The 27,646-nt window shown below is 46.4% G+C and overlaps 1 protein-coding gene and 1 pseudogene across 2 annotated transcripts in view; one reads left to right on the forward strand and one right to left on the reverse strand.

The window, feature by feature from the left end:
- The first annotated feature begins 9 nt into the window (after window positions 1–9).
- IQSEC2 (IQ motif and Sec7 domain 2) overlaps window positions 10–27,646 on the forward strand; it is a 78,280-nt gene continuing 50,643 nt past the window's right edge. For both annotated transcript variants that reach the window (XM_025040548.1, XM_015597912.2), the window contains exons 1-2: window positions 10–748; window positions 24,890–24,919. In XM_025040548.1, coding sequence (XP_024896316.1) covers window positions 42–748; window positions 24,890–24,919 — 737 coding nt within the window. In that variant the 5' untranslated portion in view covers window positions 10–41. The remainder of the gene's footprint in view (window positions 749–24,889; window positions 24,920–27,646) is intronic.
- LOC112471904 lies at window positions 10,898–11,019 on the reverse strand (annotated as a pseudogene).

Raw genomic sequence — 27,646 nt, forward strand, 5'->3', positions numbered from 1 at the left:
CCGGGCTTTCCTGCCCCTTCCCCTGCCCCTGGGCCGCCAGGATGGAGGCGGGGTCGGGGCCCCCGGGCGGCCCGGGATCCGAGAGCCCCAACCGGGCGGTGGAGTACCTGCTGGAGCTGAACAACATCATCGAGAGCCAGCAGCAGCTGCTGGAGACCCAGCGGCGGCGCATCGAGGAGCTGGAGGGCCAGCTGGACCAGCTCACCCAAGAGAACCGCGACCTGAGGGAGGAGAGCCAGCTGCACCGCGGGGAGCTGCACCGGGACCCCCACGGCGCGCGGGACAGCCCCGGCCGCGAGAGCCAGTACCAGAATCTGCGCGACACCCAGTTCCACCACCGCGAGTTGCGGGAGAGCCAGTTCCACCAGGCGGCCCGGGACGTAGGATACCCGAACCGGGACGGCGCCTACCAGAACCGGGAGGCGGTGTATCGGGACAAGGAGCGGGACGCCTCCTACCCGCTCCAGGACACTACCGGTTACCCAGCCCGCGAGCGCGACGTGGCCCAGTGCCACCTGCACCACGAGAACCCAGCTCTGGGTCGCGAGCGGGGCGGGCGGGAAGCCGGGCCAGCGCACCCTGGCCGCGACAAGGAAGCCAGCTACTCAGCAGCGGTGGGCGTGGGACCCCGGCCGCCGCGGGAGCGGGGCCAGCTGAGCCGTGGCGCATCCAGGAGCTCCAGTCCGGGGGCCGGCGGTGGCCACAGCACCAGTACCAGCACCAGCCCGGCCACAACCCTCCAGAGAAAGTAAGGAATGCGTGTTCGTACCTACACCCGTCCCCCCTCCCCCTCTTTCTCCTCTAGTTCCTTCTCCAACTTGTCCGGCCAGTAAAGTAAGAAGCCGGTGCCTGATTCCATGTCTTCCTCTCCTGTCCCAACCTGTCAGGAGAAGCCGGCCCCCCACCCCCCATACAGCTGACACCCCTTTTCTTAGCCACCCCAGACTGGGTTGGCTTGAGGAGAGCAGGTATCTCTTCTTAGAACCGTGGCCAGTGAGGGCCTAGAGCAGTCATCGCCGTCTCCACTTCTTCATCCCCTGGCTTTATCCTTGCCAGAGGATGGCTTTCCATTTATCTATCTATCTATCTATCTATCTATCTATCTATCTATCTATCTATCTATCTATCTATTTATGATTTGTTTATTGTCTGCGATGGTGTCAACTTGGAGCCCCAGGGAAAAGAAAATACCCCTCTTTGTGTGTGTGTGTGTGTGTGTGTGTGTGTGCCTGTTGGGGTCTCCACTGCAGGTTCTGAGTGCAGGCCTGATCTTATCTCCTCTGGTGGCCTCAGCTCCATCCTTTCCCAGAGAGGCAGGTGGAGACCAGAATGGCTGCTGGAGGCTGAGACATCCATCTGAAGGGAACTGCAGTACATCCTGGCCGGGGGTGTAAGGATAGGGGAGCAAAGATGGAGGCCTGGCTCCTGGCTAGTTCATCAAAGACCACCCCCTCTCCATCCTCAAGAAATATACCACCCAAATTAAAGAGCGTACCAGGAAGGGAAGTCTACAGAGCTTCCCTCTTGTTGGATCAGTGCCAGTTTCTGTGCTGGGGTCAGTGTGTCTGCCTATTTGGGACACCTTGGCACTATCTCTTGGGTTGGTGGGAAATGGGCTGGGTCCACTACTTCCGTGCAGATACCACAATGAGCTGTTGGGGATAAATGTCAGGCTGAGAGAGTCAAGGGCATACAGGCTCACAGGGCTGCCCCAAAGGCTCCCTGATTTCTTTTCTGCTGGATTGGAAAGAACACTGAACTGGGAGTTAGGAGACCCAGGTTCCCCTTCCACTTCTGCTACAGATTGGCTTTGTGACCTTGACTGATTCTCTTCCTCTCTCCGGCTATCAGTTCCCCGATCTCTTTTTCAAAGGGAAGATCTGCCTTGAATGCTCTCTAAGGGTCCCTCCAGCTTAAATTTGATGGTTATGTGACTAATCCAGCCACACTACCGAGCAAGTCTGAAGTCTTCTAGCGAATGGACAGCCTTCCCCCCTCCTCTCACTGCTCAGCTGGTCCTACCATGTGCCACAACCAGTGGAGTGTCTCTTAGAGGCTGGGCTGGGGGTGGGGAAGCCTTCTGCCTCAGGAAATCTGCCGGGAGACAGCTCTCTGCAACTCCCCCGTGGTGAGGCAGCAGGCTGGGGTGCTGGGTTGAGATGGCTGGGCCCCAGGAGCAGCAGCTGCAGTCCCAGGGCCCGGCTGGGCTCCACTGCAGTGCACCCTCAGCTGAGTTTTGGTGTGGACTGCTTGAGGGGTTAGGGAGATGGGCCCTCCTGCCCAGGCAGGGCTGCTGGGAGCCCATTCCTAAAGGACTGACTGTGTGCAGCTTGAGGCCCCGCACTGAAGGAAGGGTCTGGATTAACCGAGCACGGTCTTGGTCTCCTTTCAGGAGAGGCCCATGGTAGGGTGAGGGCAGAGGGAGACTGGATGGCATGGAGGTCCTTTGAGTCTGGCTGCAGACTTTTCTAGAGTGGTCCGGCCTGTGACAGAAAAGGCAGCCTCATTATGTGTGACTCCAGAGAGCAGAACCAGGAACAGTGGGAAAATTTGGGATAAATCAGGAAGGACTTTCCAACCAGGCTTTCTGGTGATGCAGTGGACTGCCTCAAGAGGTGGGGGTGCGGGCTGGCAGACATGTCCAGCAGAGGCCTGGTGGGGGTCAGGGAGAGCTGGAGAAAGCACAATTCCTAAATTGGGTGTAAAGCCCGATGAAAAGGACTTGGGCCTCCCCCAATTCCAGGATTCCATGACACTCAGATTCTCCATCCTGTAGACATTGGTCCGAATCCCTTGGCTGGCTAGCAGGCAGCCCATTTGCTCTTGAGCTCTGTGCTTCTGCTGTCCACACAGGCCGGCCTCTTGATAGTCCCTTCTTCTTGTGCACCTTCCAGGCTGTTTGTTGAATTTCCTGGCTTCACATTTCCTACTTGATTAATAAGGGGGTTTAGATAGTACTTTGAATTTCTCCTAAGCACATATTAAATATTTGCACATCCATTACTTCCTCTTTTGGTCCTCACAACAGGCCTTGTGCAGTGAGCACTAGCAACTCCATTTTAGAGATGAGGAAACTGAGCCTGCAAGATCAAGGGACCTTGCTCAAGGTTATATTGATAGTTCCCGATGGAGCTGGGACTAGAACCCAAGCCCGCCTTGTTTTTCCACTGAGCTTTTCATCCCACAGGAGTCTCTTGGCCTCAGGACCTGGTTGGGTCATGAACTGGGAGAGGCCAGGAGAGCCTTAGGTAACTATAGAGGATATGTCCAGGAGGAGATGACTCTGGGATGAGTGGGAGATTCGACAGGGGAGAGAAGAAGGCTGTGTCTCCCTTTTTCCCACTCTCCTACCCCACCAGGCGTCTATGGCAGTAGCTATTGCTGCCACCACAACTGTTGCAAGCGACTCCACTGCCTGGTCTGTTCTGGGTTTGTAGAGTGGGTGAGAAGGCTGCTGCTGGAAGCCAGGGAAGGCAGGGTGGGAGTTTAGCAGCAGAGGCTGCAGCATTGGGGGAGGATAGGTAGAGCTGGTACAGGCTGGGAGCTCCTGGTCCCCAGGCTCCCTCTGGTGGAGGAAGAGGGGAGAGAGGGGCCTGGGCCCAGATGCTGCTTTTCGAGGGCCCCCTCTGCCTAGGGATTTATTGAATCCTCCCAAGAACCCTATGCGTCTGTCACCGCAATCCACATTTTATAGCTGAAGCAACTGAGGGCTCAGAGAAGTGAAGCGGCACAGCAGAAGTCATACTACCCATAAGACAGACTCCCAATCCTGTGAACTTTCCCTCTACTGCAGTTGATAGCAGCTGTCACATCCACCCCCACCTATGTCATCCCCCCAGGATTCCCACATCCTCCCGCACTGTCTCTTCTGGACAGGTTCCCGGATGCCAGTATGCCTCCTGCTGTGCCCTGAGTGTGGCCTTTCTAGTGCAGCAGAGAGCGAGATGAGGCCCGACCTCCTTCTGGCAGTTGGTACTCTGTACTTGAGGGCTTTGCTTGCTTATTCATTTGTTTTTTAGTAGCTACTGGTCGCTATCAATGCTTAGGTCTTTTCCCCTGTAATTGTTGCCCCCCCCCCTTCCCCACAGATGACTAGAGAAGAGCCCTGATTTCATCGTTTATCTTGCCCTGGCCCACCTTTCAGATCTGGCACATGGAGTGATTTATAGGCTTGCTGGGGGCCACTGCTGTGCCATTCCATGCTGAAGAGAGCCGCATCCCCCAAGCTTTGTGCATGGGCGCAGCTCTGGCTCTGCTGTAGGTGGTGGTGAGCTGAAGCTGGTAACTCTCCATCCTCTGCCTCCACCCCCTGCCCACCCCGCAAGCTAGCTCATATTGGGGGAAAACAACCAGAGGGCCGGCCTGGTGTTCTTGACAGCCAGAGCAATGTCTGGTCTACCACACAGTTGTCTCCCACGTGCGGTGGGGTGTCAGAGTGCTCTCTGCAGGGGCTGAGGGCTCTGGGAGGGAGAGAGGGAGTGAACCCAGGGAGGGGCCTTGTGGAAGTCTGTCCCCTGTGGGGTCTCGGGTGCTTTTCCCCAGGGGTGGGGGTCTCTCCTTCTTTTCAGGAGGGGAAACCATTTATCTTCCCCCCACTGTGTTGGAAGCATTATACTCGTGTGGGAGGAAATGATAATGTCGAGTGAATGAGAATTAGAGGAGTCTTGCTTCTCTGTCTAGATCTGGGGCAAGAATGGAGTTGTTGTCATCCACAAACATTTCTTAGCTGTGTGCACACAGCAGGAGGGGCCACCAGGCTGAACCAACACCATGCTCAAGGAAAACCTGGCTGCTGTCGAGGATCCAGGTGGGGGGCTTTGAAGAGAGTGGGTGTCTCCTGGTGTCAAATGGAGGGAGAGGTGGAAAGAAGACTGGACCCAGGCTTGCCCTTTGCTACTCTTCTTTCTGTCCCACCCCTGCCTGCTGTGGCCTCTGAATTTGCTGGGAGCACAGTAAAGACCGGAAAGACCGGGAGCATGGATAGAGGGCCACATGTATGCTGAGTCTTAGTCTTCTATATGCCAGGTGCCTCCTTATGTGACTTTACGTAATAATACCTAGCATTTTTTTTTTTACTGCATTTAATGTGTGCCAAGCACTATTTGTTCTAAGTGCTTTCCATATATGAATTCATTCACTAGTCACCTGAATCCTTTGATGTAGGTATTGTTATTAAATCCATTTTATAGATGAGGAAATTGAGGCCCACAAAAAGTTGGATAACTTACCCAAGGTCACTCAAGGAATAAGCAGTAGACCTGAGAAGGAGCCCAGGTGTTTGGGCTTTAGAGTCCACCTGCAGTGTTTTTACCCATCAGGCAGTACTGCCTCTTGTCTCATTTGCAGAGTCCCTGCCAAGTGGGTGTTAGTATTATCCTCATTTTTCAGACAAGGTAAGGATGATCAGAGAGGTCTGATTACCTGCCTGAGGTTACACAACTGCATGGAGCCCAGAACCTTCTGGCTCCTGAGCCTATGGTACACTGTTGCCTCCCACAGGCAGGAGGGATGTAAAGCCATAGAGACACTCCAGGCATGGCTCCGGGCTTCCCCCAGCAGAGCTCCAGGGACCACTTCCTCTCCTGATTGCCTCCTGGATTTTTGCCGTGGTCTCCTAATAGATGCTCCCCCTGCTCTTGCTTTGCCAAGCCTCTGATAAGTGCAGCCAGGCCAAGCTTTCTGCAGGGCTCCAGTGGTTTCACTCCCTCTTTGGCCTGCAGGAGAATGTTCAAACTTTTCTGCCTGCTGTGTGCATGGTCCTCTTAGGATCTGTCTCCAACTTACCTCTCTCCTCTCATCTTTTTCAGCCCCCTTCACACATACCGTGCTCCAGCCAGACTGGACTGTGTACCCCATTGTTAGCCTTCTGGGTCTTCGCTCATGCTGTTCCTTTCTCCTAGCCTGCTCCATCCAGCTTCCAGGCTCAGCTCTGCTTTCACCTCTCACATGTTTGTTCACTGGTCCTTCCTGGTGCTTGGTCTATTCCTGATCCTTGAAATGAGCACTTTTATACCTTGATGGTTATTTGTTTGCATCTCGTATCCTCTCTACTAGATTAAGAGCCCCTTCAGATTGTGATTTAACTGACCTGTATTGAGCACATGTTGTGTCAGACTCTATGCTAGTTGCTGTGGGCATGAACGAAGGAGCTAGAAGCTTGGAAACACATCGCATAGCACATAGTAGCTGCTCAATAAATGTTAAGTAGACAGATGAATGTCAGATTAAGTCCTGGTGCGCTAATGGCCATGGGCGCCTAAATTTTTCTTCATTCCAGGACTCCCGTGGAGAGAGGTAACTCAACTTCAGAATTCTCTTGGCTTTTGTGCAGCTTTTATCTCATGCTCCCTGGAGCTGTTTGGCCTCTGCTGTCTGTTCTCACACTTAGTCTTCCAGTTCATAGAATGGCAGGGGAGCAGAGATGGACAAGACTTTGGACACATTTAAGCCACCCTGCTCATTGTTACCTCTTCCTCCCATGCCATGGCCATGTCATACCATGGTCTTGACCCTCAGCACAAGATACTCTGTTCTGAAAGGAGCAAAGAGGCCTGCATAGGACCTCTGTGCAGTCTATCCAGTCCAGTGGGAAGTTACATATTTATCCACCAAATCGTTACTGGGCTCAGACCCTGGGCCAGCACAGTATCTTAGAGTCAGAATAGATAGCTCATTCCCTGCTGTATTTCCTGGCAGAATAATAAACACTGGTCACAAGGAAGAATGATGAATAAATGACTTATTTCCTCTTTTGAGGTAACTCATTTAGGGCAAGATCCTTTGCTTGTCACTCTCACTTCCTTGTGGCATTTGGTCTCTCTCCGAGGATCCATGTTGAAAGCATTTACATGAGAAAGCCTGTTCTCAAGTGTGTAGGAGCTAAGGCTCTCTGGGACCTTAGCATTCTGTGAAAGTGTGGTGCCAGGGAAGGAGGATTTTGTGTGACTTTAGGCAAGTCACTTAACTTTCACCGCCTCATGTTTCTCAAGTAGAAAAAGAGGATAAAACTGTGTATTCTGATATGTAAGATTCATGTTGCCCCCCACAAAAATGTATCAGAAGATTTCCTGGCTACCCAGCACACCCATCAAGCTCCTGATCTGGATGGAAAACTGAGGGACAAGGATGGAAAATGATAGGTGAGGCTGCCCTGCCCCCTAGAGGTGGAGAATAGTGACGAAAACAACCCAGCCAAGATCTTCACATCATAGCCTTTTCAAAACAAAGATGACAAGCCAGAGCTACGCGGCCAGTAAGGGTGATTCTTCTAACATTTTAGAAGGAAATCTATCACAATTATTATCTGATATGTACCATTTCACTATTATCAAATGCATTTCTTTGTAGTTATGTGATTTTTATGCCTTTTTAAAGGGATAATATGTTTGCATATCAGGGCCTTGTGATTTCCTACTGGATTCCAGAATGCAATATACTGAATAAAACCAGTATTTTTCTCTATATAACCACTTTAGAATTATCGTCAATATATCCGTAATAAAAAGTACCTACTTTCTTCCTTCCCCCAAATTTCTTTATAAAACTGGGAAGCATCTCACACAACTGTACACATCTGATATGCTAGCCAATTCATAAATAACCCATCCTATGGTGATTATCGAGAGAATTAAATAAGATGATATATATGAAGTATTTGGTGTATAGTGTGTGTTTACTCGGTTACAGGCATTTTTATTATTAATAATAACTTTGTAAAACTAAGTGCCATGGAAGGGCAGCAGGAAGAAGCCATGTGGAAGCTTACCACATTTCTGAGAGAAAGGTCGGTCCAGTGACTATTGTGCCTAGTATGTGGCACACCTTGTGCTACTGCAGGCGGGGAGTTCTGTGATTAATATTACATAGTTCTTGGCTTCAGGGTGCTCACATTTGGGTGGAGAAGATGGTCATGGAAACGGATGATTCTAATGTGGTATCTTGTGTGCTGTGCCAAAGGGGAGCTAAGGGGCTATGGGTACCCAAAGGAGAGACATCTAACCTGATTGTCAGGGAGGGCTTCCTGGAAGAGGTGATGCCTGAACTGTGGCTTGGAATATGATTAGGAGTTAGCTAGGTGAAGAATGATGGCATGTGAGTGGGTAGGAATTGGGGGACAAGGGAGGTTAAGGGCGAGGGGATAGCTTGAGCAAAAATATGGAGGCATGGAAGCATCAGGGTACGGGGATGGAAGGAACACTTAACAGGGAGTCAGGGAGCATCTGGAGAAGAGTCTGAAGAGTTGGCTAGCCCAGATCATGAGGACACTAAAATAGCAGGATAAAGAGCTTTATTCTGTTGGGAATTGGGAGCCAATATGGGGTTTTAAGCTGATGGAATAGGTGTGCATTGTAGAGTATGGAATGACCTGTTGAGAGCCATGTTTTGGAGAGAACCCGCTAGAGGACAGTTTGGAAGATAGATGGGAAGGTTTCCAGTGAGGAGGCTGGTGTGACAGTCTAGGTGAGACATGGTAAGGCCTGAGCTTAGGCATTAGGAATTGAGATAATCTGTTGGAGAAAAGACAGTGACAACACAATGACAAATGCTGTGATGGAGGGGAGTGTAGCCTACCATGAGAGCTCAGAGCAGTGGCAGCCAGTCATGACCAGTAGGATTTCAATAATATAAAAGTCAATAGTATAAAAGTCAAAAAGCTTCGAGCTGAAAGGCCCCTTGAAAATTAGCCAGCTCAGGCTGTTTATTTTATAGATGAAAAGACTGAGGCCCAGAGAGAGAAAGGACTTGTATAAGGCCACTCGACGTGTAAGAAGAGGAGCTGTGATTAGAAGAGCCACTCTCAGATTAATTCCAGTATTCAAAGCATCATTCCTTAAATGTGCTATATTACGCCTTGAAATCCTGTGAAGGTTGCAGGGATTATTATCTTTGTGTGCTACAGATGAGAAGACTCAAGGACTCTGGGTGACTTGTCAGGGAGGAAGCGATGAAGAGGAGGCGTCACCTAAATAAAGGGTCTTTTCCTTCGATGGCAGACAGACCCTCTGCCCTGGTTCAGCCCCTCGGAAATCGGATCTGCTAGATTCATAGCTGGGGTCTATAGTCTCCTTTCTTCAACCCAGGCCTAGCCTTCTTTCTGCTGCTTCCCGCCTTAGAGGTCCTCATTTAATGTAACGAAGGCAGCTTAGAGGCAGCTTCTGCCCCAACAGCTAGGGCTGTCATTCCCCTTTATTTTGTTTTCATGGAAGAGGGTGGGTCTGTATCTGTCATCACTGTGTCCCCACTACCTTGGGCAGGGTGTCTCTGGCCTGAGTGCCTTTGTTTTGAGGCCCTATGATGTGATACATAAGGAATGAGCTTTGGAGACTGTCATACCTAAGTTTGAATCTAACCCACTAGATGACCTCAGCTAGGTTATTTTACCTTCTCTGTGCCTTACTTTCCTCATCTGTGAAATGGGATGACAATGCCCAATTTTCAGGATTAGCCAAGATCATTTGAATGGCACTCTCTGGTACTTGTGAGTACTCAATAGTCATTTCCGGGGGAAGAAAACCAATGAAATAATCCGTGATTGTGCCAAAGCATATGCTCTTATACCTCATTTCATAATCATGATATTACCAGAGATTCTTTAGTTTTCATAGGAGATAACTCATCCAAATATTTAAATAGCATATCATTAAAATAAGACAAAGTGGAGAAAAAGCAAAACGAAACAAAAACAGTCATTTCCTTCTCCTTCATGAAATCTCCTGTGGACAATGACTTGAAAAATTCAGTGCTCGGCTAAGATTTGCTTCCCCTGAAAAGCTGGTATATTTCCTCCTTCCTAATATGAGGCTGTCATGGCTCATTGTATCTTGCTTTCTGCCTCAGCTACCAGTTAATTTGAAGTACAGCACTAGCATCTTTGTTGATCTCTTTTTCCAAGTTTTTATTTTCTAGTTCAATTTTTATTCTTTCCTTATCTGTGTTATTGGAGTAAGCTACCTCAAATCCTTTGTGACTCAGGCGAGTATAAATAACAAATGGGTGTAAATAGTTGAATGAATGGAACTCGGAAAAGGCTGGACTGGCGATGGTGGGGTTTGAAGAGGACCAGCGGGTGGTGCAGGCTGGAGCAGCCGAGAGGACTACATCTGCATGGATGACTGTGGTCCTGTGAGTTGAAGGGTTAGTCAGGGAAGAGTCTATCCTTCACTCGCCTGTCTTGCTCCTGTTCTGAAAAGAAGCATGGATTGGAGAACAGGACCTCGTTCACCTCCCCCCAGAATCATCAGCCTCCCCCTTTCGTATGTACTGTGTGGGAGACTGAGGTCCAAAGAAAGAGGAGGAACTTATTTTTTAAAATTAAATCAAAGCAGTACATTCATACAATTTTAAAAAGTCAAATAGTACACGAGGACATATATAGTAAAAAGCCAATGTCTCTCTGCTCCCCACTTCCCAGCCCCCAGAAGGACCACTTTTATCTTTTAGGTTTTCTGGTGGTAACTTCCTATCTCTAAATAACACACTTCAATGGTTATTTCTTCACTTATCAACTTCAAACATTATCTATTGACTTCTTCCTACTATGACAAATGAGAATTTAGCTTATTTATAACACCTGACTCTCTCCCCTCCCAAATCTTGATAATTATATTACTATTTGGTTCCCGTATTAGCTACCTTTGTAACTTTATTAAATACTGTTTTAAACTGTGATTTCTTATTCCATCAATATTTCAGTATCTCTTGACCACTCAGTTTGTAAGACATAGTTAGTTCCTAGTGCCCCATCCTTCCCTCCATCTCTCTTCTGCCCTTTCATCTTCCATTTTTCTGTGTTCGGTACTTTTGTATTGTGCGAGGCTGGTTACGTTTGTATTCTGTTCTGTAACAATAAGTAGGTCTCTAGTGCTTTATCTATACAAATTGATTTTTTTTTTTTTTACGCCTACAGCACCACCCGGTCTTCCTAGGTGGTCTCCCATCCAAGTACTAACCAGGCCCGACCCTGCTTAGCTTCCAAGATCAGACGGAATCGGGCATGGTCAGGGTGGCATGGCCATAGTATACAAATTGATTTTAAAAGTTGACCACCGATACACTGTATTTACGTGATGATGACTATGTCAATATTTTTATTGCAGGGCCAAATAGTGTACTATAATTGCACCTCGCTTCCTACAGGTCCACTGTCACAACCTCTGTACTTCTTGGAAAATGTTCCTAGCATCAAGATCGAATACATTTTCTTTATGATCTACAAATTGCTCAAAGTTATGCCACTTTTTGTTTTGTTTTATATTTGGACCAGGACTTTCTACCTGCCTGCCTCCCTCCCTCCCTCCTTCCCTTCCTTCTTTCCTTCCTATTTATTTGCTTGCTTGCTTACTGTTGTGTGTAGTTCCTCAAAACCACAAGATAATCATAACATATCTTCTAGGGACATTTTACTTGGAGATGTTTAGGAGAGGGACTTTTTTTTTTTTTTGCATTTTAGCAAGATATTTCGCACTTATTTGCATAAATAAATAAATAAATAAATAAATAAATAGTTCAAAATAGTTCAGAGTTAATTTGTGTTGTTGTTGTTGTCGTTTAATCCCTATCTCTGTGTGGAACTGAAAATAGAGACTTAACGTGTCTGAACACTGAATTTTGAGTTTCAGCCTAGGTGAGTTGGAGAGTTGGTTGCTTGCTTGTTTGAAAGTATCACCTGGGAGATAGAATAAGTATAAACAGCACCAACCCAAGGGATGCAGTAAGAATGAAATGAGACGATATGTACAATGTGCCCTGCACATGGTGGACAATTTACAACCTTAACTTAGTTTTTTTCCCTGTTTTTCCTCATACGGTTGTAAGATGATTAGGAGAGAGACTTTTTAAAACTTCATACTGAAATGTATGCATACAGAAAAGTGCTCATGATCACAAATGAATAGCTCGGTCAGTTTTTACAAGCCAGACACACCTTATGTAACCAGCACTTAGTTCAAGGTCTGTTTGTCATTCACCCCACCTGGTACTCAGTGAGCCCTTGCCATTTGATGCACTTTGTCTTTTCTTGCATAATTTCTTTCATAGTTTCCTCTCCTTAATTTTCTCTATTTCCTCTTTTTAGAATGTCCGTTAGTTGGATGTTGAATTTCTCAGATTGATCCTCTAGGCCACTTACCTTTCTCTCATATTTCCATCTTATAGTTCATGAATGAGTTAATAGAAGGTCTGACTGAGATGTCTGTCTATCCAGGCTGGCTAGTTCACTTACTGGTTTTATTTTAGGTCAACCGCCAGGGAGCTGGCTGTTAAAATGGGTGCCCCCCAAATGCCAGTATGAAAGGCACTTCATTTTGGGGGTACCAGCATGTCACTAGGTACCCTAATTCATCCCAGATAGTTTAATTTATTTAGCCCAAAGCCCTATATTTTACCCAGGGGCGAATACCAGGCATCTTGTGTTCTAGGCCTGGGAGTTGGGGGCCAGAGGAGGATTTCATGTATTTACCTTCAGTTTATCCCCATGTTTTCAGCCCTACCCTCCCTCATACCTACCATCTCCAAGTCTGGAGTCTCTCTCGGCCTCTGGTGGCCCAACTGGCTCCCTCCCTGGCTGCATCCCCCTGAGTGGTGTCCCTGGCTCTCCTTCCACTGCAAACACCCTTCTCTTTGTTTTTGCTTCCAGAATTTGTCGAAATTCCTCATCTATTGCCATCACCCCCTCACATCCTCTTCACTGTTATGACTTCATACCTTATTTTATTTTTTCACTTTCATGTTAATGGGGTCCTGGGAAAGAAGGGAGATATAAAAATTTATGCTCTTGAGGTCCATACTAAGGCTAAATCTACTTTCGTTTTCTTAATCCAGATTGAGAATGGAAATTGTTAGTAGACCCCCAAATACCCAACCTTGGATGGCCTCATTTTGGCATGTGTTGCCTCTGACTCCAGCTCAGTCATGAGCACTCCTGTGGCAGCCTCTGGAACACCCCTTTTCCTCACCTCTGCCATCAAGAGCATGCAGTCAAGAGAGCCCTCAGCTGAGGAACTGGAGACCTGTGTTCTGACCCTGCTCTGCCACTGCCTCCCTCTGGATCTCTGGGCCAACCCCTCCACCTCTCAGGGTGCCCTTGCTGTGACTCAAGAGGGTCTGCGTCTGCTGTGTGCTATGCTTTGACAGGATTTGGGTGGGTGCTTGGAGAACAGCCAAGCCTCCTTTGCTTAGGCAATGGGGAGCAGGTGGGCCAGAGATGGGTCCCCAGCTCACAGGAGGGGGCTTTGAGGCTGAGCTGAGGCTTCTGCAACAGCAGGCTGCTCTAGCTGCTCCCTCTTCCGCCCACTCTTTTTCCTATCATGGCTGAACATCCATCCCTCTGCTGGAGGCAGAGGGAAGCAAGAAGGGAGGGCTGGAGAGCCAGTTCCATCTCTCTCTCTCTGTCTGTCTGTCTCTCTCTCTCTCATAGGTATAGATATAAGATATAGATATAGACATAATAGACATATACATAGATATATAGACATAGACATAGATAAAGATATAGACATATGTATATAAATATATAAAATACACATACACACACAATCAACCCAGCTAATATACAAGGTACAAAGAAGGCCTGCTTCCTGATCGGAGAGAGGCCCCAATCAGACCTGTTATAAACCAATTCTGAGCTGCAATACCTGTGCCTAACCCCATCTTTTCTTTCTTGTGCTCACTCCTTCCATTCTTGAATGATTATCTCTTTCAGAAGCACTCCCTGAATGCTCATGTTGTGGGGGGCCTTGGGCTGCACCGTGTGGACAGGAGATCATAGCCAGGGGAGGGAGAGAGGCCAAACTAAGTTCATGGGCTGGTATGGGAGATGAAGTGCTGCTTAGCTCTGGCATGACAGAAGGAAGCTGCAGCTGTAGCAGTTAAAAGCATTGGTTTTGGAGTCAGACAAACCCAGACTTGAATTTCAACTGCATTACTTATTAGCTGTATGACTCTAGGTAAATCACATTGCTACTCTGAGCCTCAGTTTCCACATCTATACAATGAGAAGAATAATAATTACCTTGCACAGCTGTTAGGACAATAACACAAGTCTTGGATTATTGTAGGTGCTTAATAAATAGTCACTTTATTCTTTTTGGATTATTAGAAGGCAGAATATACTAAGGACCAAATAAATCCTGCTTTAGTGATTAAAAGGAGAGAGAGGTTAGGGAAGACAGCATTTGACCTCATCACTTCTTGGGTTGAGCCCCTTCAGAGGCTCCCCAGCGATTACAGGATGGAGTTCACACTCTTGCCTGGTATTCAAGGCTTTCTTTGTTGTTGTCTCTGCCTTTCTTCTCTTTAAAATAAGAATGTGAAGTGATACTTGCCTCTTTATTTCCTGAACAAGAAATTTAAAAATCGACAGACAGATATTTCCTTTGAAGTATGCAGTAATCTTTATCATTGTCATCACCATTCTTACCATCCCAGAACTTGGCCAATGGTAATGAGCACTGGTAACAAGGACTATATGAAGAGTAATCAGCAACAAAAAGATAACCGGCAGCCGAAATCACCATGGCCTGCATTTTGCATCCCCGCCACCATCTTGGCCTTGATGTTGCATGGATCCGTTGCTGAAAACGGTTACATTATCCAACAAGCTTTCTGATTTGTTCTGTGGTTCTTCTAGTTGTTCTCTTTTAATAACCTTTATATGATTTTCTCGCATGTCACCGTTGCCTCATTCAATTGACTTCTATACCTCCGTATTTACCATTTCTAGGTCTGATTCTTGGCTCAAATGGGCCCCTTAGAAAGGGATCTTCCTCTCCTTATATTTCAAAAGGTTTTTACTTTCACCTTTCACATGATCATGACTTAGGTGGCACTTGAACTTGGGAGGCATCTTCGCCTCTCCCCTCCTACTTTTCTACTTCTTGGCCATCACAAGTAGGTCTTCTTACCTCTGTGGTCTAGGAGAGCTCTTGTCTGTACCTTTGGGCCAGACCACAGCCCCACTCATCTTTCTAGGCACTCTGTTCCCTTCCTGACTTTGCACTCAAGTTGTACTGAACTGTCTAGGGTTCCCTCAGCATAGTGGACTTCTCTGTGTTTCCATGCCTATGTTCTGGCTGTTTTCCTGGCTAGGAATGCCTTTTTACACATGTGTACGTGGCAGATATCTACTCGATTGGTGAAGAACATCTTCACACTCCCACTGTTCCAGGCACTTGGAAATAGTGAACAAAACAGGCAAAACCTCTGCCTTGCAGAGCAGACATTCTAGTGTGTGAATGTGGGGAGCAGGGACAGAAAAGAAACAAACAAGAAGATGCAGAATGTGTCAAATAGTGCTGAGTGCTATGGTGAAAAATAAGGCTGGGCAGGGGAATGGGGAGTGTAGAGGCCCAGTCAATTCCACCATAGCCAGTATTCACACGACCATTATTAAGCAGACTTTTCTCATTTAATTAAGCATTTTCCAATGTCGTTATATATTCATTACAATCATAATCTTTCCAACAACTTTATCGGGTTAGTAGTATTGTTATCTCCATTATATTGATGAGCAACCTGTGCCTTAGAGATATAAGTCACATAGTTAGGAGGGACAGAACTGGGATTTAAATCTAGACCTGTCTGACCCAAAGCCTGTACTCACAACAGCTAAGCCATTGTGCCCCCAGCAAGCCTCACAACACCTCTCTGAAGTTGGAATTATTAAGCCTATTTTATAGTTGGGGAAATTGAAATTCAGAGAGGGGAATAGACTCATCCATGGTCGCACAGCAAATAAATGGATTTGCACCCAGATCTGTCGAACACTCGAGGCTAGGCCCTTCTGCAAACCCTGAGGCCTAGGAGGGACCTATGGACTTGACTGCCTCTATATTCGTGGGGGCCCAGGCAAGGTACCAGTCGAGGCCCTTGGCCCTCCTCTCTTCTCTTTCCACCTGTGGCTTATATGCAACCTTGAGATGTATATGGAAACCCCAGCCCGCATGCAAGCTCCATCTATTTCCCCTTTGTCGCCCTTTGGCCTAGAAGATGGACCTGGATAATAAGACCACACAGTTCCTGCAAGTAAGCTCAAGAACTATAGGCAGGGAGTTCTGAGGTCTTGGGTTCCTGGAGTGCAGTCTGGAAGAGAGAGGGCCAAAGATCCTGGTGGGCATATTCCCTTAGCCCAGCAGACTCTTTACCTCATGGAAAGGGCCTGTAAACGTTGGGCCCAGTGTAGGGGCCTCTTTTTCCCAACACAGCCTATGACATTGCGATTTGTAATAGACTGGGCTCCATGAGCTTCCTCCTTTGGCTTCCTTGGCTAGGTCCTGCTTTGCAGTGAGGGCGGGCACTGTTTCATGGGCCTGGGCCTTCAGGGTCTCCAGCCAGTGGAGAATGGAGCCTTCCTATCAAGTGCCGCTGGATGTACACACAGACCTTTAGGTTCCCTTCGTAGCATTTCGTTCCTAGTACTCTTGGGCGCTTATCATCCTTTCTTAGGAGCTTTTAAAAACTTATACATTTAATGCATCCTTCCATTAAAATTTTAGAAAAACTTGGAAAAGTGAGGAGAAAAACATTACCCATCGTTATAGCACACAAAGGCAGCCACTCTGAACATTTAGTGTATTTCCCTCATTCTATATATTCTTTTCATATAGTCGAAGTGATACAGCACATACAATTTTCTTTCTTTCTTTCTTTCTTTCTCTTTCTTTCTTTCTTTCTTTCTTTCTTTCTTTCTTTCTTTCTTTCTTGTTTTGTTCTTTTCTTTCTTTTCTTTCTTTCTTTCTTTCTTTCTTTCTTTCTTTCTTTCTTTCTTTCTTTCTTTCTTTCTCTTAATAATAATAATTAATTTCCCACTGCAGTAAAACCATATAATTAGAATGGGTTGAGTGTTTTCAAAATTTTCAAACATGGGATTTTCTTTCTTTCTTTCTTTCTTTCTTTCTTTCTTTCTTGTTTTGAGTATTTTCTCATGTCACTGCATATTCTTCATAAGCATCATTTTTAATGGTAAAGATGTACCACAATGTACTTAGCCATCCTCTGAATGTAGGGTGTAGGAGCTGGGCCCATTTTTTCACTGGTTTAAATCATGCTGCAGTGGCATCCTCGCATATACAGCTTTTAGGGAACTTACAACTTTTAGGGAACTGGTCTCGTACAGGAACAATTGTATTCAGCTTATTTCCCTTTCTAGATGGTCCTTCTGGCTGGTCTGATTCATTCTTATAGTCATTCATTCCTTCACCACATATTTACTCTGTACCTCTGTGGCCCAGACCCTAGGAACTGGGGATATAGACATGACTAAGACACAGCCCCAGACCACCAGGAGCTCCCAGTCTGCAGGGAAAGTCAGGCATGGAAATGGACACTATCAGAACAGTTTGATGAGGGCTTGATAGAGGCAAGAAGAGGATCCTGTGGGAGAACAGAGGAAAGGTTCCTCATCCAGCCTAGGGACATTAAGACAAGCTTCCTGGAGAAGGTCTTGCCTAAATGAGTCATGGAGGATGAATAGGAGTTAGCTGGAATAAGAAGGGGAACTTCCTGTTAAACACAACAAATTGAATAAACTTATTTATCTCTGTTGCTTCCCCAAATCCCACTGAAATATGAGCAAAGAAATAAAAAAGGTAGAAACGCTTAAGGTTAGGGATGCTGATCGGAAGTCAACTATTCCATCCAGAGAGCCCATAAATGCTCAGGATTCAGCGGTGCTATGAACCACAGAAGGCAGGATGAGGTGTGGAACTAAAAACAGGGAGAATATTGAAAGTCTGTTAACAGACCCTCTTGGCCCCTCTCTAGCCACATCCCGTCAGAGACTACCCCAACTTTGCTCCTGCCAGTCCCATCTCTGCAGATGGAGGTTGATTCTTTGCAGAAATTGAAGTGAAGAGGCTCTGGGCTTGGGGAGACCAGGCATAATGGAGGATGGGGTAAAACAGGGCTGCAAGCAAAGGGATCTGCATCCTAAAATAGTGGGACCCCAACTTCCTTCCACTCCCCCGCTTCCAGAACACCAAAGTCAGCACCCTATGAGAGAGCAAAGGATTCTTGTCTGGGGAAACTGAAAGGCCCCAGAAAAAGGCCTCTAAAAGATGACATTTGGGAGTCCTCCAACAAAAGAACAGGCTTGTAGCTCAGTAACTACAAGTGAAGCCCACCACCTGACGAGCAGCATCTATACACAGAGCTTCCCATCAGCTTGTTAGTGTTATGGGAACAGATCTCTGAGGGTCACCAGCCAAGAACCCTTAAAATAGGTATATTTCATTTTATGTAAATTAAGCCTCAGTAAAACTGACATTTAAACCCAAGCCTTAGGTAGCCAGAGATGATCAGAAAATACAAGGCTATTTGAGGAAGACCATCAGCCTGCAAGAATGACCAAAAAAGCAAGCAAGCAAAGAAACATGAGAAACGAACTTGGAAGGAACAGAGGTAATGAAGGGAGAAGAAACCTGGGAGATTAAAGATAGTGAGAGCCAAAATAAAGATTTCAGCAAAAGGATTAGAAAATAAAAGGTGAGGAAATGTTCTAGGAAGCAGGATAACAAGACAAAGAGACGGGCGACAAAAGATGAGAATTAGAGGATCAGTGGAGGAACTCCAACATCCAACAATAGGAGTTTCAGAAACAGAGAATGGAGGAAACAGCAGGAAGGAAATGATCAAAGACATAATACAGGAACATGTCCCAGAAGCAAAGGAATGAAAATCCCACTGAGTAACTAGCAAAATAAATGATAAAAAGACCTATACCAAGATATGCCCCTGTGAAATACCAGGGAGACAGGGAAGGTTCTAAAAGCTTCCAGAGAAAAACCACGTCATATACAAAAGACCAAGAAAAAAAGAATGACATTGCAAACAAATGCTGGAGAGGATGCGGAGAGAAGAGAACCCTCATACACTGCTGGTGGGACTGCAAATTGGTACAGACACTATGGAAAATAGTATGCAGGTTCCTCAGAAAACTAAGAATTGATCTACCATATGGTCCAGCAATCCCTCTACTGGGTATTTACCCCAAAGACTTAAAAAATCATATCCATAAAGATATTTGCACACCAATGTTCATAGCAGAATTACTCACAGCGACCAGGACATAGAAGCAACCCAAGTGTCCTACAATAGATGATTGGCTAAAGACTCTGTGGTACATATATACAATGGAATATTACTCAGCCATAAGAAGAGATGAAATACTGCCATTTGCGACAACATGGATGGAACTCAAGATAATCATGCTAAGCGAAATAAGCCAGACACAAAAAGTTGAAAATCGCATGATATCACTTATATGTGGGATATAAACCTAAAAGCAACAAATGAACAGTACAAACAAACAAAGACTCATGGACATGAACTATAGACTAGCGGTTACCAGAGGGTAAGGGGTGGGGGAGGAGGGGAGAGGTAAATGGGGTAAAGGAGGTCAAATATAGGGGGGCAAGGGGACGGTGAAGCAGGTAAAGGGGATCAAATATATGGTAGCTGAAGGAAACTGGACTTTGGGTGGTAAACACACAATAGAATATACAGATGTTAAATTATAATGTACACCTGAAAATTATATAATTGTATTAACCAATGTTACCCCAATAAACAATTTAAAAAAACCCCAAAGGCTTTGTTACCAGGCCTTTTGAGCCACACTTCTCTCGCTCAGGCCACTTCCACTTCTGGAAGTGTAACTTCCCCTTCTAATAAAACTTTTCTTTTCTACTGTAAAAAAGTAAAAATAAAAATAAAGAATGACATTGCACTTCTCAACAGCAACACTGGAAGCTAGGAGACAATGGAGCATTTTTTCCTCAAAATTCCAAGGGGATGTAGTTTTCAACCTAGAAGTCTATACTCAGTTGATGTCAGTCAAGGGTGAGGGCAAATAAAGACATTCTCAGACATGTAAGATCTAAAGATTTTATATCCCATGCCTCCTTTCTCAGGAAGCATTGGAAAAAGTGCTCCAGCAAAATGCAAACATAAGCCAGAAAAAAAGGCCAGGGAACCTAGGAAACAGGAAAGGCAACACAGAATCCTAGGGTGATGGGGAAGGGAGAAGATTTTAGGGCAACCTTGTGCAGGCCTAGAGATCAACCAGTCTGGATTGCAGCAGGGACGGATGTCTTGAAGGAAAAAAAAAAATCTGACAGATTACCCGATATGTCAAAACGTTGAGAGGAAAATTGCACTTGTGACAGAGTTGAAAGAGAAGTGATCATATATAGGAAGAACACTAAGCAAGGAAAATAATAATGATGATAATAATGATAATAATAATCAACACCAGGAGGAGGGGAAGTTACATGAAAAGGAAATGTAATTATAGCATATGATATGATTTATCCGCTGTTAATATCAAGGCAGTCATGTAATATAAACCACTAATATCGATTTAACCAAGATTTTGTGATATGACTATAGTGGTAGAGTGAGAGAAACAGACATGTGCACCTGCTTGAGAACTGGGGACTGGAGGTGGAAGTGTATGCAAGAGACCTGTGTCCTCTCCCTGCACAGTAGGAATTCCATACAGAATACATAAAATTTTTAAAAATCCAAATAGAAGTATGTGTGCGTTCTTTAAAATAAGAAGGTAATCCCCCAAAAAGCAGTTAAAATACTTGAAAACAGTTTGTCTCTGAGAGTGAAGTTGGGGGTTTCAGAGAGGTAGAGTGAGGAATTTATGTTTTGTTATAATCCTTCTAGTACGTTATGACTTAAAAATCTATATACATGTATTACTTTAGTAAAAAAAAATAACATTTAAAAAAGACACACAAAAGTTTCAAACACAGATTAGCCAACATGAGCATATACTTTAGAAATATGAACAAGAAGTCAGAAAAAAATAAGTTGACAAGGAGACTGTTATAGTTGTTAAGATGCTTTTATAATTTGACTTTTTAAACTATTTCGCCTATCACTTTAATAAAATTTAAAATAATTTAAAAACCATAAAGAAGGGCAAGAGTGTTCCAGGTAGCAAATACCAGATGTGCTAAAAAAGCAGATGGAAGGGCGGGGCGAGATTTAGAGCTTTGCAGAGCTTTGCAGGAAGGTTGGTGGGCAAATTACTGATTGATGGAAGCAGGAGAACCACATCAGTTTTTTTGCGCTTTAGAGAGGTTCCTTTGTCAAGCAGTGTGAGAAGAGAGTTGTCCATTGAAGAGACTTGCAGTTAGACAAAATAATGTTTGGGAGTAGAGGTGCCTGGCTGCTTTTCTCAGCTTTTGGAGAGACCTCTTTTTCCTTGGGACACTTCTGGAAGGAGTCCTGTTCACAGTTGCCCTTCAAGTCTCCTTTAAAAAAAAAATTACCTTCATTGATGTCCAATCTCCTGTCTGTTGGACATCTGATTTTTTAGACATGTTATTCAAATCCTAGCTTGAGGACCAGTCTGTTTTTTTCAGGTAGCTTTGCGTATCTCGTTTCTGATGCATTTTATGTTTGTTTTATTAGTTTAGCTCTCAGAGGACAACTTTGTTTATCTAATTCCTGGTTCTTGGTGAGAGGTACATTATAGTTTGCCCAGGTACTCTTTATAGATTGCTTGGAGGATCAAAACCAGAGGCAAGGGATCTAGTCAGGAAGTGAAGGCAGAAACCCTACTATGGCTACTCAAGGGCCTACGTTCTTTTCAATTATTCTACCCTGTTTTCCCCATAAGTCCCCAAAGGGTTCGAGAACTTTCCATATTTTGCTATTTATTCTCCCCATCAGCCAGATTGTTCCTTTTATCTGGAAGGAGCAATGTCAAAATCCTTGGTCAGGTTACATGCCTGAGTTTTTGGTTCAGAAAATATGGTCACTATACTCATAGGCTTCAATAGGTTACTGTTTAGTGAATATTACTCCTGAGGATGGGAATTGGCAGAACTTAGCCTTTGAGAAGTCTGGGGTCCTAAGTGGCCTTTGTTAGGAGAAGAGGGGCAGGGGGACTAGCAGAAGAAATCCATCTCCTTTCCCGATATGGATTGATAAAGGGAGGCCTGCTACCCTGGGTCTTTGCTTCTTCACATAGACAGCTGAACCCAGTTGATAAAAGAGAGAACTTTGGGATTCTGAAGAAACTAAATGTTTTAGAGACTGAAGATTGTTTGGAACTCAAGTAACACAGCGCCATTGTTTTATAGATGAGGAACCAAGGTCCAGAGAGTGGTGACTTGTCCAAGTCTATGCGGCCAGTTAGGGAATGAGCCATAATAGAACACAGCATTCTTTCTACCAGTCTGTGTTGCCCTCCAAAAGAATGGCGGCCCAGCTTCCTGGAGTAGGAGGTGGATTGGCCACTGGGCAGGGCATTAGCCCAGAAGAGATATAGGATAGCACAGCATTAATGATAATTGTTATCTATACATAATTAATAATATACTAAATGCACAAGGAGCTACAAACCCTTGCAGCTCCTGTGGAGGTGGTTGCACAGCCACACTGAAGGTCAGATGATCCTATATACCCTCAAACTAGTAAGAATCAGTCCACAATGAGGAAGACTACCTAATTCACTCTGCATTATGGCTCAGAGTTCTTTTGCTCCCCTTAGCTGCCATCTCGAGGACTGAACATCATCTAGAAATGCTCTTGGAGCAGAGGTACATATCTGGTAACCTTTTAGAAAAAAGGGCCCTGGAGAGGAAGGGTCTGTCTTGACAATGGAGAACCAGGATAAGGAAAGTCGCCTTAACTGTGCTCAAGTATCCAGCACCAAGCTACTGGTACAGTGGAGCCTGGTGGTAAGAACACGAGCTTTGGGGTTCACACCAAGCTTCCCTTTCTTGTGTGATATGGGGCAAATTATTTAAACTTCTCTCGAGTCTTAGTTTGTTTCATCATCTTAAAATTGGATGGGTAATTCCCACTTTGCAGGATCAAAGGAGATAATGTACAAAAACGAGCCTCACACCTTGTCCGGTACGTAGTAGGTGCTTAGTGATTGTTCACATGATGATGGAGATGAGTATATATGTCGCTCTAAAGAGCCTGCATTATGTTCATCTCTGTCTCCTCTGCAGTCAGTTATGGTTCGGGGCAGTGCGGGGGAGCAGGTAAAGAGAAAGAAAAAGAAGATGACAGGGCTTGAGGAAGGCACTTCCCGTACTCTTAAACTGGTCCTCCTTCTTGCCTTTCCCCACCCCTAACACACCAGTTCCAGTTTAGAGCGACATATATACTCATCTCCACTCACCATCTCCATGAGCTCTTTGAAGGTTTGTATTCCTGGGCTGGGGCCTGGTATACAGTAGACTGCATAAATGTATGCTTGGGTTTGGGGGTGGGGTGTGGTGGCAAGGAGACCAGCCTACCTGGAGTAGAGGGTTAATGTTAGGGAGAGATCCTGAGGGGCTTGGCTTTTGTTCTGTCAGTAGACAGGGAGTCATCGAAGTTAGGCCCCTCTGATGTGGTACCTGCGAAAAACTGGGCCAGGCCTCAGAACCAATCTTGTTGCTGTAGAGTCAGATGGAAAGTTTTAATAAATGTGAAAAGGTACTCTGTGGCACTGGTCCTCCGTCCCTTTGGGAGGCCGTGAAGGCTAAAAGTTGGAACCACTGTCGTTGTCTGAGCACGCACCATGTGCCAGGCACTATGCTAGGCTGAAGCTCACAGCCCCCCGACAATGAGAGGGATTCTCACCATCCTGCCCCCATTTTACAAGTGAAAAAGCTGAGTCTGGACAGAGTGGAATGCATTCCCTGGGATTATGTGGCTAGTAGTAGAACTGGAAGTACTGTATTCGCCCACTGTCTGAGCTCCAGCACTGTGATGCTTGCCTGCCCACCTCGCTGATGGGTGCCCCATTCAATCTTCCAACAAATACTCTCTTCTGCGGTCCATCCCCCTTCCTGTGTGTCCCTCTTTCATTTTGCACTCTGCATGGATGACGCTCTCTTCACTTAAGGTTGCATCATGGTTCTTTCACCTGAAGACGGAGCCTGCAATGTGTTCATCTCTGTCCCCTCTGCAGTCACTTATGGTTGAGGATGGTGAGGGGCAGGCAGGTAAAGAAGGAGAAAGAAGATGACAAGGGATGAGGAGGGCACTTCCCACACTCTTACACTTCTTTCAAGTTTCCTGGTCCTTCTTCCTGCCTTTCCCCACTCCCAACACACACCAGTTCCTGTCATTCCTAACTCCCCTGTGTGTGTGTACTTATTGGGAAGGAGCAGTGGAAGGGTGTGGTACAGATTTCACTGTTCCCTTGGTTCCCTCAAAGCTGTCCCCTACTCCATTCTCTTTTGTCGCCTTTCCTTTGCCTCTGAGGGGGCCTCACAATGAAGAAGGCAGATCAGTGTAGTAGAAAGGAACTCAGCAGCTGACTCACTCACCCTCTCTGCCTCATTCTCTTCATCTGGAAAATAAGCAGGTTGGACCAGGCAATTGGCAAAACCTTTTCTATGTTGTTAATAATACCTGGCATTTGTCTGCTGGGTTCCAAAGGGATTAATCATCCCAACAGCCCCGTGAGAATTGGCCCCATGTTACGAGTGGGGAGACTGAGGCTCAGATTCCGAGAGGGGAAGTGACTTACCCAGGTCCCAGAGCAGATAAGTGGCAGAGCCTATATCTGAGGTTCAGTACGTGTTCAAAGCTCAGGCATTGCCCCTGCCCACAGCTGAAGGCTGCCTCTCAGCCACTTCAAGGAAGGTCTCACTCCTCACTGTGACCACCAGGCCCACATGGTTTGTTTCTGGCACCTCTTCGATTTCACCTTCAACCACTCTTCTCTTTCATTCCACCCCAGCCACACTGTCCTCTTCTCTGTCCCAACAACCGGCCAGGTCCTTTACCATCTTACAGCCATTGCACTGGCTCTTTGCTCTGCATGAAATACCCTACCCCTAATGTGTGTTAGGCCTCAAGATCAGTGCATAGGGCAGAAGAAGATGAGAGAGCATATGCTAACTGTTGTTTTTTTCTGTTTCCCTTTCAGATCTGATGGTGAAAATTCCAGAACAGTCAGGTCAGTACCTCCTTTCTTTAGTAGCAGTTGGGAGATAGGGCAGGGACTGGGATAGAGGCCTCTGGTTTGTCACTTCAGGATCCATTGGCAGGGGTGGGGGCCATCTCCAGGGGTTTGTCCCATTGGTGTTAGGGATGGTTATAGAGTGGGGTGGGAGGGCTGGGGTGAATGTGGCAGGTGTGGGGAGGGGGTTGAAACTGTTCTTCAGTCTTTCTGACCCTAGCTGACTTGGGTGCTGGGATGAACCCCAGAGGGGCTCATGGGAGCTGCCCAGATGGGAAAGCCGATGTGCGGACAGGTCAGTTCTGGCCCTGGAACCTTCTCCACCTTCTCCCAGGAGAAGAGGGCATAATAGACATGGGGCTTCCCTGGTCTGGCTTTTGTGCTCCACCCTGAACTGCGCTAGCCCTGAGTATTGGAATTTGGATGGACTTTTGATGTGACACTTTCTACATATTAGAAATATACATTATGGTGACAAGTGCACTTATTTTTTTGTGTGCTTGGTTAAAAAAAATGGTTTGTAAGCTTCAGTAAGTTTTCAGGGTGTGACCAATCTGCCACTTGAGGAGGTGGGAGTAAAACTGGATTAGAGACAGGGGCTATCTGTGCATTTCCCATGCCTATAGCCATCAGAAGCTTAGTGAAGACATAAGTGTCAAGTATGGGGACTACATGAAAATGATGGGGGTCTCAGAATAGGGCCCATCAGTCTTAGCATCCAGGCTGGGGGTTCATGGAGTAAGCCTCTGAGATGAGATGGGCCCAGGCAACAGAGGCATGGGATGAGTGCACTCAGCCCCAGCCAGAGCTGCGACTAGCATATACAGCACCTTTATGAAGAGTAGAATCCACCGAGTGGATCAGTTGGAAGAATGTTCCTATTCCACTGGGCTACTGTGGCTGCTCACCAGGGTTCCCGGCTCAGTGAGCAGAGCACAGGTTGGATTCAGCCCCCATTCACGCCCTCTTGGCTGTGAACTCTTGTGCAGGGCACAGCTTGCTCAACCATATGCAGCAGCCCAGGTCCTGGCATCCAGGCAGTGGGTATGAGAGGGGGCAGAGGAGCTCAGCATACAGACAGAGGTGCATAATGAGACACACCTTGCCCTAGCATCCCAGGCAGGGGGTATGGAGCGAGCACAGTGATGCCCAGGCCCAAGGTATAGGCCATGGGATGGGAGCACACTTGGGCCAGCAGGAAATCAAGGGGAATGTGATGGCTGCAGTCAGGTCCAGTGTATATGACAAGACAAAATTAGTACCAATATGCATCCAAGGAGTATGGCATGGGCATAGCCTGTCCTAGCATTTAGGAAGGCACTAGTTTAGCAAAGGACATGGAACCCACTGTCCCACTGTGGGTTTAGAGAAAGGCAATTTGGGCCGACTCCCAACACAGGCACCCAGGCATCCCTGTCCATATGCCTGCTACTTGTCGAGGGACCCATTAAAGTCTCTCTAGCTCTGAGCTCTTCCCAGCAGGGGAGTTCCTGGGACCTGCAGCTCAGGGTATTTAGTAATTATCATAATCATAAGTCATTTGATGATATAAGTTGGGACTTTACAACTTATTGAAGTTGTCAGTGACTTTCTTTTGTTTGATCCTCCCAGTGACACTGTATGCGGAACCTGGGCTGGCCTTATCATCATTGTTTTACAGTTGAGGAAACTGAGGCTTGGCCTGGTTATGGGCTTTCCCACAGCCACACACTTAATATTCGGCCTAGCCAAGATTCAAACACGGATCTGCCTGGCACTAAGCCCAGAGCCCTGCCCACACTGATAATAATAATCATCTTCATCCTCATCCTAATATTTTTAATAATAGCAGGTATCATTTGCTCCTCACATACTAAGAACTCTGAACACGATTTTAATGCTCACAACAACCCTATTAGACATGGATTGGGATCCCTGACTAACAGATGAGGAATACAAGGTTCCCAAGAGGGTTAGTGCCTTGCCCAAGGAAAGAAGAGCAATGGGGCCAGGTGGCATCACTCTGACTCATACCCTTGGCTGTCTGGTTACAAAGCCAGTGTTTGTGGTTCTAAGACGTGCTTCTCAACATCCGTCCTGGGTTCATAGTCAAGGAGGCTACAGGGGCCTTGAGGACACAGCAGTTGGAGAAGCAAGGGTCAAACTTGGGCTGAGGAAGGGAACTAAAACATAGCGCTTGTGAGGCAAACTCTTGCAAACATGGCAGGAAGACTCTTTAACTGGGAAGCAGAGCCAGATGGGACTGTCTGAGAATGCTCTCAGGATCCACATGTAAATTCTTGAGCTCACTTCAGTTAAGGGTCAGGGAAGGCTTCTTAGAGAAGGCAGCATCTGAGCTGGGCTGTGGAGGACTGATACGCAAACTCTGCATATGGAAGACATCATTGGAAGTGGAACCAGCATGCCTAGGAAGTGAGGGTGGGGTTGGAGATGGGGGCAGTCAGCTGGGCTTAAACAGATCTCGGCAGGAAAGGCACAAAGATGAGCACACTGGTGAGGGCTGGGTCACAGACACCTTCTGTCATCAGTGAGGAGCCGGGGAAGTTGGGAAGAGAGCCTGGCCTCTGCAGCATAGCAAGGGCAGCAAAGGGCTCCATTTATAGCTAGGTCGCTTTCTAGGTATGTGACTTTGGATAAACCTGTTCATCCCTTGGAGCCCCAGTGTCCTCTAATAAACTTTGTGTGTGTGTGTGTGTGTGTGTGTGTGTGTGTGTGTGTGTGAAT

Source organism: Pteropus alecto, unplaced genomic scaffold, assembly GCF_000325575.1.
Source record: "Pteropus alecto unplaced genomic scaffold, ASM32557v1 scaffold159, whole genome shotgun sequence".
Taxonomy (NCBI): Eukaryota; Metazoa; Chordata; class Mammalia; order Chiroptera; family Pteropodidae; genus Pteropus; species Pteropus alecto.